General features: G+C 53.5%; 1 protein-coding gene and 6 pseudogenes across 1 annotated transcript; 3 read left to right on the top strand and 4 right to left on the bottom strand.

The window, feature by feature from the left end:
* Nucleotides 1–18: 18 nt before the first annotated feature.
* Nucleotides 19–846, top strand: SAPIO_CDS10233 (annotated as a pseudogene; the record flags this gene model as incomplete).
* Nucleotides 847–872: 26 nt separating this feature from the next.
* On the bottom strand, nt 873–1,151 carry SAPIO_CDS10234 (annotated as a pseudogene; the record flags this gene model as incomplete).
* A 1,009-nt stretch (nt 1,152–2,160) lies between these two features.
* SAPIO_CDS10235 lies at nt 2,161–3,003 on the bottom strand (annotated as a pseudogene; the record flags this gene model as incomplete).
* A 956-nt stretch (nt 3,004–3,959) lies between these two features.
* On the top strand, nt 3,960–5,075 carry SAPIO_CDS10236 (NUDIX domain-containing protein; the record flags this gene model as incomplete). The annotated part of the gene is made up of 2 exons (XM_016783862.1): nt 3,960–4,009; nt 4,178–5,075. 2 exons carry the CDS (start codon nt 3,960–3,962, stop codon nt 5,073–5,075), a joined length of 948 nt encoding a protein of 315 aa, XP_016638710.1.
* Nucleotides 5,076–6,455: 1,380 nt separating this feature from the next.
* SAPIO_CDS10237 lies at nt 6,456–8,345 on the bottom strand (annotated as a pseudogene; the record flags this gene model as incomplete).
* Nucleotides 8,346–9,307: 962 nt separating this feature from the next.
* SAPIO_CDS10238 lies at nt 9,308–10,957 on the bottom strand (annotated as a pseudogene; the record flags this gene model as incomplete).
* An 810-nt stretch (nt 10,958–11,767) lies between these two features.
* Nucleotides 11,768–13,432, top strand: SAPIO_CDS10239 (annotated as a pseudogene; the record flags this gene model as incomplete).
* Between the last annotated feature and the right edge of the window lie 462 nt (nt 13,433–13,894).

Here is a 13,894-nt window from a genome sequence, read left to right on the forward strand (position 1 = left end):
CCACATTGAAGAACGACTATGAATGTTGCAGCACACACATTACTTCGCCATGGCCTCCCGAAGACCGTCCTGTCGCCTCTCCTCTTCCACCCTTCCCAATCCGATATAATATGCGTCCGAGTCCCTTCCCGCCAACTCCATCGTCATCATCATCGTCATAACCAAGGCAGTCCCCAGAGCCTCGAGTGGCCGTCGCATCCGAACCCCACACCATACGAAATCCTCCGCGTCACGCCAGGCGCCCCGTACACGAAAGCGAACTTTTATAGACTCGCCAAACTCTACCACCCCGACAGGCACCACTGCCTCGAGACCACACACTCCCACCTATCCCCCTCCGTCTGTGTCGAGCGCTACCGACTCGTCGTCCTCGCCAACGACATCCTCTCCGACCCGTCCAAGCGCCATGCCTACGACGTGTGCGGCCTGGGCTGGCACCAGGCCAAGCCCGTGACGAGGGCGACGTACAGTGAATGGCGAACGGGAGAGCACTCCCCGGCGAGGAATGCGACGTGGGAGGACTGGGAGCGGTACTACGATGCGCGCAACGGCAAGAAGCAGGAGCCTGTGTACATGTCGCACGGGAGCTTCGCGGCACTGCTGGGACTTGCGATTAGCATTGCTGTTATTGGCCAGGCGAACAGGGCTGAGAAGATTGCGCAAAACTACACGCAGCTGATGCAGGAGAAGCATGGAAGAATCGTGGGTGAGATGCAGAAAAGGGCTGAGCACACGGCTCCTATGGGGAGGGAAGAGAGAGTGGCTTCCTTTATAAAGGATAGGGAAAACGCACTATGGGGTTACAATCCCGAGAAATGGGACGCGGATCGTCCTCAGTCGAAGTGATTTTTGGTTCTAGCCATGCTGCTGTCTTACTGCCGACTTTGAGGTGGGGTGGAAAAAGAGACAGAGACGTGGACGGAGATAGAGACGGAAACAGAGACGGAAACAGAGACGGAATCCGGGGTAGAGGTGGCGGGCGTCTGGTTGGTTTCATTGCTGAACATGATGCGCCCAAAGACGTTGTCGGGGACATAATCCTCGACCCTGCGCCTGGCCAGGTCATTCCGCTCCTCACGGCTGAGGCGTGTCTCGGTCGCGGATCTAGCAGAGTCGGTATTCACCTCGGTGGACCAAGTAGACTGGGGCATGTTGCTGGGCTGGGGTTTGGGGGAAGAACAACTGACACGACACTTATACAAGGGCACTGGGCAATGGCAATGGATGCAGGAGGTCATGCGAGCTTGATGGCTTTCTCTTAGACACAATAATTTACACGAGCATCCTGAACTGATATGCCCTTCCCGTATTTATAGAATTTTCCTTCCTGACCTGGCCCGCTACTGTTGCTTGTTCACTTCTGCTCTGATCAATCCTCTCGAGAACGGTCGCCGTCGGAAACATGAGAACTTTCCATTCCCTCATTGGCCGAAAGAGTTTGGGGGGACTCTAAGATTGCTGACGCTTGTTCGTACCCATACCCCTACTCGATGCTTTAATACTCTTCAAAATTCGTCGCAGTACTTCATCGTAGTTTAGAGGTGCTTCCCCCGAGGCTTGGGCACCCAGGCCAGCCGTGGGGCTGAGTTCTCCCCCCCATCACTACTAAAAACGCAGACAAGGCGAACTCTTGGAGCCGCCTCCTAGTGAACTCCGATGTCCCGTTCCCGCTTTGACGCCGACACTTTGGGGTTGAGCAATTCGTTTATTACGAAGTCTGTCGAGATAGTGGTAAAATGGCTGGCACATTGTACCCCAGCTCCGTGACGGACGTTGGAGATACATCTAAATATGTTGAAATACACATAAAGCTGTGTACTCCAAGATCTAACCGACGAAAAATCAAGAAAATCAATGATCATTAATAGGGCAATCTAACCATCAATCTTGATCGATGTTGCTTCCAGCTCCTCTCGCCCGCATCTGATTTTGGCCGACATCTATGATCAATTCCCACAATAGACCTGACCACATCCACCCAAAGAACAGAAAACATCGATCAATCTGAAGGAAAATGGCCCAACACGCAACCAATTTTCCCGGAACGCGTCGGCGCGGCTGACAAGTGAGTTCCAGCTCTGCGCCCTTGCGCCTCCCAACGAGGACGTCGAACCACTGTGCAGCCTGAAATAAACTCATCGAAAGGGGCATCTCGAATCTTTAAAGAAGGACTCCAGTAGTAAGTGCAAACGTAATCCCGCTAAGCAGTTTTGGCACCATGTCTTGTCCGTCTGGCATTTCTGCCATCACCGCTTTGCAAAACTCTACATCCCATTTTCCGGGGCCTTGTTGGAGAAGAGCTGCTTGTTCAAATCCCGCAGGGTAAATGCCACCGCTTCCCCAGTCAATTAAGATCAACTGCCCAGAACCTTCCTCAACGATTATATTTCGCGGGGCCACGTCTTGATGCGTGAGAACGAGGGTGTCGAAGCGGAAGCGGGGTGTTGTAGAAGGCATGTCCCCAACTTGAATGCAGACTTCGATCTTGTGGTTGAACCAGTCTTCCATTTCTGCTACCGTGTGAAACGGCCCCGCACCGTAGGCTGTAAAGAATGGCCCGTCCCAATGTTCGCCGTCAGTACCGCCGACTGGCCCTGGCGGCATACTATTGAGTGGGGTAGATTGTAGGCGCTGGAGGAGCGAGGCGACTTGTTTGGTAACCTTTCGACGTTCGATTGGTCCTAACGTCGGCCATAGTTGATCAAGAACTGTACCTCTCGCATAGTCCATCACTATTAGCCAATGCTCGCGATTTGTAGAATGAGGAAGGGTTGTTCTGATTACACGGCGGACAGTTGGGACATGAATCCCCAATGTAGCAGCAAATTGTGCAGTGCTGGCCTCGCCAGGTGCTCCGTCTTTTATCAGCAGATCATCAGAGAGTCGGACAACCTTGCTACTCCCATACTGGTAAAGAATAGGCCCGGTGAGGAATATTTGGACAATCTCTCTGTCGGAGAGTGGTGAAAGATCCACTGTGTTGAGATGGTTTATTTGGTCCATTTTGTGCTGTTAGTGGTCAAACGGTATGTTGTAGAATGGAAAAAGACGGTATTACATTAGGAAGAACCAACTTCCCGAAATGGAAAAACGGTCCCAAAGATATCTAGTGGCTTCGGGTGAGGTTCGGTAAAATACTGAGGGCTGACAGATAACAAGGTCGATTGATGATGTAATGAGCCACCCCGAACAATGAAAACCCGTTACCTCCTCGGTGAATCCAATGCCGGAACCCAAGGGTCTGGTGCCTGACGGTGACTTCCTGTCAGCCAGCATCGAGCGATTGGCTACCCGATGCCGGACCAGATATTGCCTCCGATGGTGTCCATAAATGCAGTATGCAGTGATGTGACACAAGACTCAGCACCTATGAGGCTGTGAGCAATTTCTGGACCAGTGACCCCGCAGGAGCTTCATAATCTACAACGCGGAATAGAACGCGGACCATCATTGATGCGAAAGGCGAAGAGGGGGTCTGAAGCAAGGCGAACCGTTGGAGTTTGAGCTACTGGTGTGGGAACAAACTGGTTGTTGGATTAGGAAAGAACGGTGCCCTACTTGGTCTGAGTTTTGGCAGCCACAGGCTTGCGGTGCGCGACCAGCCTGGCCCGAATCTCGGTTGATCATTGATCAACACAAAAGCATTGAGGGAGAGCCGGAGGGACACTTTTGAGGTGATGCAAGGTTAAACACAGCTTGAGGTTTTGTGAAGTTTCATCGCATGTAGCTCAGGATCAGGGCGAGGTTCGAGATACATTCAAATATATGGGAAGACACATAGAAAGACAGTGTACAAGTACCCCAAGATCCATGACGACGACAATAGAAATTGGCTTTCCAGAATCTTGTTCAGCGCGTACTTCTGACCCCTCCCCACCCGATTTTGGCGGCAACATTTGATCAATCGCCAGACCTAATCACATCCTCGAAAACAGGAGAGAGCACCGATCCAAAAGAAAATGGCCCAACGCGCAACCAGCCTCCTGGAACTCGTCGACGTGGTGGACAAGTAAGTCCTTGCTTGCGCGGCCTTCGCCCGCCAAATCAATGGATGCCTTGCAACTATTACCCCTCCCCCGCACTTAACCATTCCGAATTGCTGCCTCGCAAAACGCCTCGTCGCAACATGGATCATCGCAACAAACCAGGCCTACTCTACTAACCAAAAACCCAACAGCGTCCCCTCTGATTTCGACTTCACCACCCTCTACCGCCTCTACCTCTCCGACGACCCCCGCCCCCACGGCGTCCTCCTCCCCGCCAACGTCTCCCGCCTCCCGTGGACATCCGCCTTCCAAATCGACCATGCCGCCCGCACCATCCACCTCGCCGACACATCCTCCGGCGCCTCGCCCGGTCCCGCCCTCTCCGCCTCCCTAGCAGAGGTCATCGACGCCGCCCTCGAAGCTGACGTCTTCCCCCAGCTCCGCCGCCAGCACAGCGAGCCCTACCGCATCATCGGCGCGAATCACTTCGTCACGCTCGAACGATGGCCGTCACCCATCTTTGGCGTCGCGAGTAGGGGCGCGCATTTGACGGCTTATGTTGGCCGGGGCGCGGATATGAAGATTTGGATTGCCCAGAGGAGTAAGAACATCTATACGTATCCGGGCAAGTTGGATACATCGGTTGCGGGAGGGGTCAAGGCGACGGATAGTCCGGGGGATTGTATCGTCGCAGAGGCCTGGGAGGAGGCGTCGTTGGACGGCAAGTTTGTTAGGGACAATGCCAAGTCGGTTGGCATGGTTTCGTACGTTGGGGAGAATAAGCGCAATGGCACCATTCAGCCAGTCGTGCTGTACCTCTACGACCTGGAGATGCCCGAGGGCATGGAGCTGAAGCCCCAGGATGATGAGGTGGAGTACTTCGTGGTCATGAGCGTCGAGGAGGTGCGGAATGCCATGATGGAGTACAAGTTCAAGCCTAATTGCTGTCTGGTCATGATTGATTTCTTCGTGAGGCATGGCATTATCACAGACGAGAACGAGGAGGATTACCTCGAGTTGATCACGAGGCTGAGGAGGAAGCTCCCCGTGCCTGTCTCGCCGAGCAAGTTGAGCAAGCCCGCCCTGTAGATGATGGTTTTGGGATTGGCATACATAGACAAAACGTAGATTTTAGAATAGAGACTCCTAGCGAGAATATATACACTCTTCTAGAATTGGATTTATTCTCTATTGATCCCGCTGCTTAGCTACCCGTGCACCACCCCATTACAACTGCAATCGATGAAGCTAAGGAATGAAGCACGGAGCTTCTCAGCCTCCAGCTCCAAGGAGCACCGAGAAGAACCGCGAAGGGGTGGATTGATTTTCTCCGCAGAACAGGTCGATAACCCCGCATCCAAAAATAATTTCACGGGGTCGAATGTCCACATTCGACACCCTCCGTGGGTATCATCGAATTCGTACTGTTGCGGAAGCCACTGCGCCTCGACGCCATCAAGGTCCAGGCAAATCTTGACCTGCCCACCGGTGGAGAGCAAACAGATGATACTGAGAGACAGGCCTTCCCTGTCGGCTTCATCAAGCTCAAGTTCACGGAAACGGCATTGATATGGCAAGCCTGATTTGAACATAGATATTCGAGGTCGGAAATAATAATTTTGGCTTTAAACCCTCCGGGAACTATGGGTGCCAGGGATATTGGTAGGCTGGGGGTCCATTCGAATGGATGTCGTCTCTGACGCGCGAAGGTATATGCACCAATGATTCCCTCCGTTTGAGCCTGGCATGGGTTCGTGCGCGATAGCAAGGTAATTGTATAACAGTTTCCCCTCGAGCTGCCGATTCTATGTCTTCAGGAGCGAACACAATAGGTTTGAATTCGGTGTCGTCGCCCCGTTTCACATTGTCCTTGAAGTGATTGTCTGCCTGGGGTGTAGGGTTGGCGCCGAGCCGTCCACCATGGCGATGGCGATGTTTGGGTTTTCTGACGGCCCCGTCGTCGCCACAGCAATCGTTTCCGTCTTTCCAGATCCTGCGAACCCGAAAATTCCATCGATACCCAGTCTTGCTGTAGTATCCACGTCCTTCCAAGCAGGCACGCGCCTTTCCCAGTCCAGTTTCACGTTCAATCGCACTCGGCCCTATTTCCGCAAGGCTCTTGATCCTTGCCGTTGGCTGAAGAAATGACCTCTTACGGCTCATCCACGCCACTGCTTCCTTGCGTAGTCTCAGCGGTTGTGTCTACCGTAGCCGGAGGTGGACATGGTCCTCCATGTTGAAAGGAGTACGTGGTTCGAAAGTTCATATTTAGGTCCTGTTGGGGCGTAAATCTTCGGAGAAGACCAGCGAAGAAGGCAAGCCTTGCTGTAGTAAAAGTGGTGGTGGTGAGGATGAATGGAATAGATATGTCTTCGAGGATAGACCCTCATATATCCAAGTCTGTGGTATTATTATTACAGGAGAAATTCTATCACACGGGTTCTCGGCACACTGTACCGAGTGCCCAACTTACACCTCGACTGGTTCTTCGACAAGCGCGGCAATCTTAGCCTTGAGCACCGCCTCCGCCCTCGACGGATCGATCCTCTCCGTCGCCCCTTCGCGCATCATCTTACCCACCAAAAACATCAGCTTCCCCTGAGGATACTGCGCCCTCTTCTTCCTAAACTCGTGCAACACGTCCGAGTTGTCGGCGATGATGGCATCCGCTAGCTCGGCGTACTCCTCCTCCGAAAGCTCGTGGAACCAGAGATCGTGTGCCTCGATCGAGGCCGTAACGCCGCCCGCTTCGGCCAGGTCGCCGTTGTATAGGGAAATGAGGAGCTGCTTGGCGACCTTTCCGGTGATCTTTCCGCAGTAGAGCAGGTGGAGGAGCTCGGCGAGGTCGTCGACGGGGACTTTTTCGCAGCGACCGTCGGGAGAGATGTGGAGCTCGTTGATAATGAGCTCGTCGCCCTGAACGGCACCCTTTTCGGTCGTGAGCTTGCCGAGTTCGTGGAGGATCCAGTTGCCGGCAAGGGTCGAGTACGATTTGAGGTCGGGAAGATCGGAATCTTCGTCTTCAAGGAGGAGGGCCTTAAACTTGTCGACGACGTTGTAGAAGAACTCGACCCTCCCCCCGTTTTCGAGTGCCATGAGCGAGAGCGCATCCTTGGCAGTTAAACCGTATTCGCCAACGAGAGCGTCGACTTCGGTGTCGGGCAGAGTAGAGACAGACTGCTTTAGGTCGTCGACAAGATCTCGAGAGATGATGAGAGGTGGGAGGTCCGGGTCAGGCATGTACCTGTAGTCGACCTCCCCTTCCTTTCCTCTCAGCCTCCTCGTCTCCTTCGAACCCACAGTCCAACCTCTCGTCTCTCCGGCAACCTTCCCACCAGCTTCGAGCTCGGCAATCTGGCGATCTCGTTCTGCGATGATTGCGTCCTCGACAGCCTTGATGGTGTTTAAGTTTTTGATCTCAGTCCTCGTGCCGAGGGGGATATTCACATCCCCGGTCCGCCTAACGGAAACGTTCACATCGGCACGCAAACCACCCATTTCCATACCCGAAACACAGGCATCGACAGAGTTGAGCACCGCCTGGACCTTCTTCACGAACACAGCTGCCGTGCGGGGATGGTGCATATCTGGCTCGGTGATGATTTCAATCAGCGGCATGCCAACGCGATTAAAATCGATCCAATGGCTATCTCCCGGCTGGGCCAACGTCTTGCCCGTGTCCTGCTCCATCTGGATCTGCTTTATCCGCACCTCCACACCCTGTCCATCCTCGGCCGCGATTCCGTCCCTCGCGAAGAGCGTAATGTGTCCGTTTCTCGCGAACGGCTCATAGTATTGGGTAATTTGGTAACCCGCGGGCTGGTCCCACCAGAAATAGTGCTTCCGATCGAAGCGGCTGACTGGCTGCACATCGCAGTTGAGGGCTAGCGCCGCCCGTAGGGCAGGTATCAGCGTCTCTTGTTGGAACAACGGCTGGCTTCCCGGTATGGCGACGTCGAAGAGAGCGACGTGGCTGTTTGGATCGTCGTTGAATGAGGTTGCCGCGGGGGAAAAGAGCTTGCGGGATGTGTTGAGCTGGGCATGGATCTCGATGCCGACGGTCAGTTCCCAGCCATCGACGGTTTGGTTGTCGCTCTTTTTCTTGGCCTTTCCTCCCTCTTTCTTTAATCGTTTCGCTTCATCCTTCAACTTCTTGCGTAGAGGCGTCGGCTTCGGGGGTGTAGGGGTAGTAGTAGCAGCACTAGCAGCCACGGGGGGTGTCGTGTGGAGGAGAGCTCGACGGGTTGGAAGCTGGCGTGAGAGGGGAGAGGAGCTAGATACGCGTTGTCGGACGAGACAGCCGTTACGGGACAGGTGGCCATCCAGAAGGTATCTGGACAGCCGAGAAATTGGGGTCATGGCTGCAAAGGGGAGTAGGGGGTCTTGCTGATTTCAGAATCGCCTGATTGAGTTGTGAGCTGCTCAACCGAGCTGGAAAGCTTCAGATTCGGAAAAATCGCATTATCGGGGCTTTAGTTATTAGGTAAGCTCCAGCTCCAAGGCTCTGTGACAATTGGACCTGATTGGATGAAATGGAGGGTCCAGCGTTGGGGCGAATGTTGCATAAAATAGCACAAACGAATAATTTATGCGTCCCTCAACTCTAGTTAAGCATAGGAGGTGGCCGTTTTCCATCCATGGCTTGGGAATGCTGCCCTCTACCGACGCTTATGAGCTTATGTGCGCCGGAATCAGGGGTGAAGTCGACATCAGTGTGCGTTGGCCCTGAAGTCCGCCAAGTTACCAACATTCCTTTTCCTGCCTCAAATATTAACTCTCCCGAGGAGAAACGCACCCCCCGGTCTGAACCTGTACGCAATGGTGAATCCTGGTTGTGTACTAGACTGGTCTTGTTTATGGCTTCATTTCTGGGCCGACCCTGGCCGACGGGTAATGGGTGCTCTCTTCCTTTTGCTCGTCACAGAATGGGTCTGAAGGTTCTCGTTGCCCAATGCCCCAGAGAGGGTTTCGAGTTGATGTCAGTAGTTAAGACTTAGTAGTTCAATATCAATTCAAATACTCGTGCTCTTTTCTCGTCTGAAGTTTCAGTGTAACTCGCTGGATTGATAGCTCTGAAACTACCACGCATGTGCTAACAGTAAATGGCAGTCGAAGACCCTGGGATAGAGTATCACTCGGCTAGTATCAACTGGGGAAGACAGCATTAAGAGAGCTCGAAGAGCCGGAGTGGAACTGTTGGGTCCTAGTATCAACCTGGAGGCGGTGGGTTTGCTTGGCTTAAGGAGCATCATATTAACAAACTCTATTTCCGTAACAGTCCATTGAGCCCTGCCCTTCTAAACCCTAAATTCCAAACCGTTCTATTCCCAAATTTCCGACGATTTATACCGCTGATTCCTAATTGCTGCCTCGACGATGCCCACAAAATCTTCCTCAAGCATGTAAGTCTTAGGCCGCGTCTGCCAATCTTCATCCCAAACGGGTCGTTTCCAGCCTTCAGGGATCGGTGTCCCGTTGACTGCCTGCTCCCATTCCTGCTGCCACATGGAGTGTCCGGAAAAGTGAGCTATCCTCCGCATGAGAGCGAGGTGTCTGAATCCAACCATGGGGAACTTTGGCGGCGGCAGGATTTCCACGACAGCTGCACCGGGGGCTTGGAAGAGCACGTGCGTCATCCCAGCGCCGTGGTGTCCGACGAGGACGTCCGTGGATTGGGCCAGCTGGATCTGCTCCTGCATAGAGAGAGTGGCGAAGTCTACGACGTTGAACGTGACCTTAGGATTGCGCTCCTTCAGCTTGGCCACGTATTCCTCAAGATTGGCAAAGACGCGGGTCTTCTTTCGATCGATGATCGTTACGACAGGGTCATAGTGGACCTCGGTCTCGCGGCGGGCGGTAATGTTGTAAAAGTCGAGGGTGCGACCGACGAGGTAGTCGATGAGGAAGCGCTCGCTGCATGACTCGCGGTCGGTGCGGTCGATGACGAAAGTCCAAAAGGGGCTACTGGAACCGGCGAGAGGGAGGATGACGTTGCCAAAACAGCTTGGGTCCTTCATCTCGCTGAGCCGGATGGGTTCGTTTCCTGTTACCATCGTCCAGAGGGGGTCCCAGGGGTTGTCTGTCCGGTCATCCTCGAAGACAACTTGGATGTTGGAAAGGTCCTGCTCGGAGAGATACGGCTTGCCCGAAGAAGGGCTAGACGCTAACCAGATAGCTTGGATGGACAATAAGGCTTGCCATACCTCCATCAGCTTGTGCCATATATTATCATTCCCCTCCCTTCTTGCCAGCAAGATCCACTTTCCGTCATTATGTTTCTCAGTGCAGCTCGGCTCGGTCCCTTCGTCGGTTCCAAACTTCCACTGCCACAACTGCTCCCCAGCGCCAGTCTGGAAAAAGTACGATCCGAAGTCTTCTATATCCTTCACGCCTTGGTATCGCATTGCCGCTTCGTCGCTCTCCAACTTCTCGCGCGTAAAGTTTCTTCGCTGGCAGCTTAGACTGAACTTGGACGAGCTACTGCTACTAGGGGTGAACTTTACGCCTCGCGCGAGGCAGACTCGGTCCGTCCCCCATTGGCCGATCGGGTTGGTATTTTCTACGTGGAAACATGTTAGGGACGATTCGGAGCCCTGCTCGCAGTAGGGATTCTGGTGTTCGGCAAGGTATCTAAGGTATGGCTCGCCGTAGAAGAATTGGCATCGCTTCTCGTCTTCGGAAAGATCGTAGTATTCTGAGGGGAGGGCTCGCGGGGGCTCAGTGAGATCTGCCGACGCTGACTGGGGTGGGATATGAGTATCGGGCTCGGAGGGGAGCCAAGCGTCGGAGCCGGCGTCGGTATTGAAGTCGTGCTCAGCAGGCTTGGGTGCAGAGTGTCCTGAAAAGGGCGCAGCGAGGCTCCTGCCGATGAAATCGTCTAGCGTGTACAAGCGGCCGGCCACTACAAGCAGTGCTATCACGACCAAGGCAAGGGAGGAAAGACAGACGAAGCGGGATACGACGGGCGTCATCGGGACTCGTTCACAGCGCCTGGCAATTGGATCTCGCGTGTATTTCGTTACTATCTCGGCGGGGGCGGCGTGGGATTCATTTGTTGCTTGGTTTTGAGATCATCGACACCACGAAGGGTGTCAAGATATTTCCAGGAACAGGTTCTTTTGTTTCGTTTCCCAATCTCTTGGCGAATCCTAGTCCGACGCATTCATGCATTGGTCGCACAATGACAATCTGCTTTCTGCAGATCTCCACAAAGCGAGGGCTTCTGTTTGGTTGGACTGGGCCAGGGGTTAAGCGCCTGCGGACAGCCCCTGTCTTTTCCCGTGGGGGGTCTCCTCTGGAATTACAACCAGATTCACAATGGCCATTGACCACGTTCGCTCCTTCAGTCCAGCCTGCCCCGAAGCACTTCACACATTCCCTTGGAGCTTCATATCAGAATCCCGTCCTTGCCTGGTGCCACGTACCACGTCGAGGAAGGAACCGAAAACATGAGCAGTTCGCGGTGTCGACGACGGCCAAATTCAAATACTGACCCGGCGGCGTTCTTGTTATTTAACTTGTACCCCGAATTACCGAGGAAGAAGGCAGTCGAGAGGGTCTTGGAAGGATCAAATATCCACATAGCTTCCAGACTCCGCATGGCCGCTGCAATTAGCCGCCAAGATGTTGATCCCTGCAGTCTGCGTCTTGGTGTTGGTTCTCGTTCTGCTCGATTTTCGAATTTCCCCCTCTGTCTTTTCTGAAAAAATTTCAATTCCTTCCCTTGTTTCATCGCCATAATACCCCCATCTTCCTACGCTTCTCGGATCCACTCTCTAGATATGTTTGCCTTGTTATGGCTTGTCTCACTGTCAGTCTCCCCAGTCTTAACAAGAGCGGAGCCAGCTCCTGTATCCATACCATGGTCCCCTAAATCATACGGCCCCGACGGCCCATGGCAAGCCGTCCGCTTCCAATTCGGCGAGCCCGCAACCCAGATCGACGCCTACCCTGGTGGAGTCTTCTTCTCGGTCCTGTTTTCTCCAGAAATATGTGACCAGCCCGAGTCGGGAACGATCTGCTCGGCCAGAGAAGCTGGTCTCTACAGGCCTGAATCCTCCAAAACCGCCGTCAACATCAGCAATGCACTCCAGGTTGTCGACGAGACTTTCCACGGAACGCAAACCCTCCATGGGAACGCCGGCTTTGTCTATGACACACTCTTCGTACCAGAGGCCGATATCGAGCTCACGAGCTCGAGCTCACTCGTCGTCACGAGGGGGTACAAGACATTACCGAGCGGACGAACGTACTCGGCTCGAGTGGGTAACCTCGCTCTCGGTGCCCCTGATCATAATATGACACTTGGCGACGGGCATAACGGGACGCTTGTTTCAAGTGCACTGTATGAAAAGGGACGAACAAAGTCGAATTCGTTCGGCCTACACATCGGATCTGCGGCTGCCGGGATCCCGGGGTCGCTGTATTTCGGAGGTTATGATCGGTCGCGGGTCATTGGCCCTGTGTCTGTGCAGGAGTACAGTCATGACGCGTTTCCCATTGATCTCCTGGATGTTACGATCGGAGAAGCGGTAGCGGGAACCTCACCCCTTGGCAGCGAGCCCAAAACGGGACTCCTTTCACAAGGAAACTCTTCTCTTTCCTCTGGAATCCGTGTCGAGGTTGACCCGAAAGAACCGTACCTCTACCTTCCAGATAGCAGTTGCCGCGCTATTGCATCCCATTTGCCTGTCAGCTTCAATGCCGACCTTGGTCTCTATATCTGGGATACTGCCGACAACGACTTCGGGAAGCTCACCTCATCCGCGTATCTGGGGTTCAAATTTCGCTTGAGCGACTCACCGACCGAGACCACCGAGATTAAAGTGCCTCTGAAACTCCTGAACCTCACACTCACCGCCCCACTTGTGGAACAGCCGACGCAGTACTTCCCTTGCAGCCTTCCCAGCCTTGATGGTACTCAGTTTCGACTGGGTAGAGCATTCATGCAGGCAGCGTTCATCGGCGCGAACTGGAAGCACAAAGGAACTGGAGTGTGGTTCCTCGCTCAAGCGCCAGGGCCGTCGCTGCCTGGTGAAGAGGATCCGATCGATATCGGCGACGATGACGAATCCATAACGGCCGCTGAGAGTATAGATTGGGAGGCCACCTGGAAGGGTCATTGGGGCGCGAGCCTTGCTACTGGATCTGAAGTAGGCGATGGTAAGGTTCAGGAGAAGGAGAAGTCCGGGCCAGATGTTGGCGTCATCGTTGGCGCTGTGGTGGGATCAGTTATTGGCGTCGTGATATTGATAATCGCTGGGCTTTTTATTCGTAAGCGGATGGTGAGAAGAAAGGTTCTACGCCACGGGATCAACAGCGGAATTTTTGAAGTAGGTCAACAACAAGTCGTATACCCTTTCGTCCCTCAGAGGGCACAGGCGGAGTTGAGTTCCGAGATAAAACCTGTGGAACTCGAGGGCTCTACTCCCCATAGGTACCCATAATCACCATTTTAATAGAAATGATAATGTTTTAATACATACTCTGAATGCTTTAAGAGGACATTTTTGCTTTCTCTCGGGAATGTAAGCGCCAGAAAAGGTTCTGCTGGTACAAAAACAAATGAAACGACCTAGTTCCACGTCGTGCCAGAGTCCGAGACCACGAGGACTTGTTTCATATTTCTTACTCCGTGTCAAGACAACCACTCCAACGGCCATGACCTCACCACTCATCACATCGGGGTACCTCTTGATTTGTTCAATGTGTAACCGTTGCTATCAAGCCAGCATGATGCGGACCAAGAGAGACTAAGCGCGTAGTTCGTCTAGTCTGTCCAATCGTAACACACCGGCGCGGATGTAAATCGCCAAAACATTTACGCTAGTCTTCCACGGCTCTATTCTTGAGAGAATCAGGCTATCCCACGAGCAGGAGGGCTTGAGTGAGAATGTTGACTCTTACTC

Source organism: Scedosporium apiospermum, assembly GCF_000732125.1.
Source record: "Scedosporium apiospermum strain IHEM 14462 chromosome Unknown SEQ_SAPIO_0165, whole genome shotgun sequence".
NCBI classification, from domain to species: Eukaryota; Fungi; Ascomycota; class Sordariomycetes; order Microascales; family Microascaceae; genus Scedosporium; species Scedosporium apiospermum.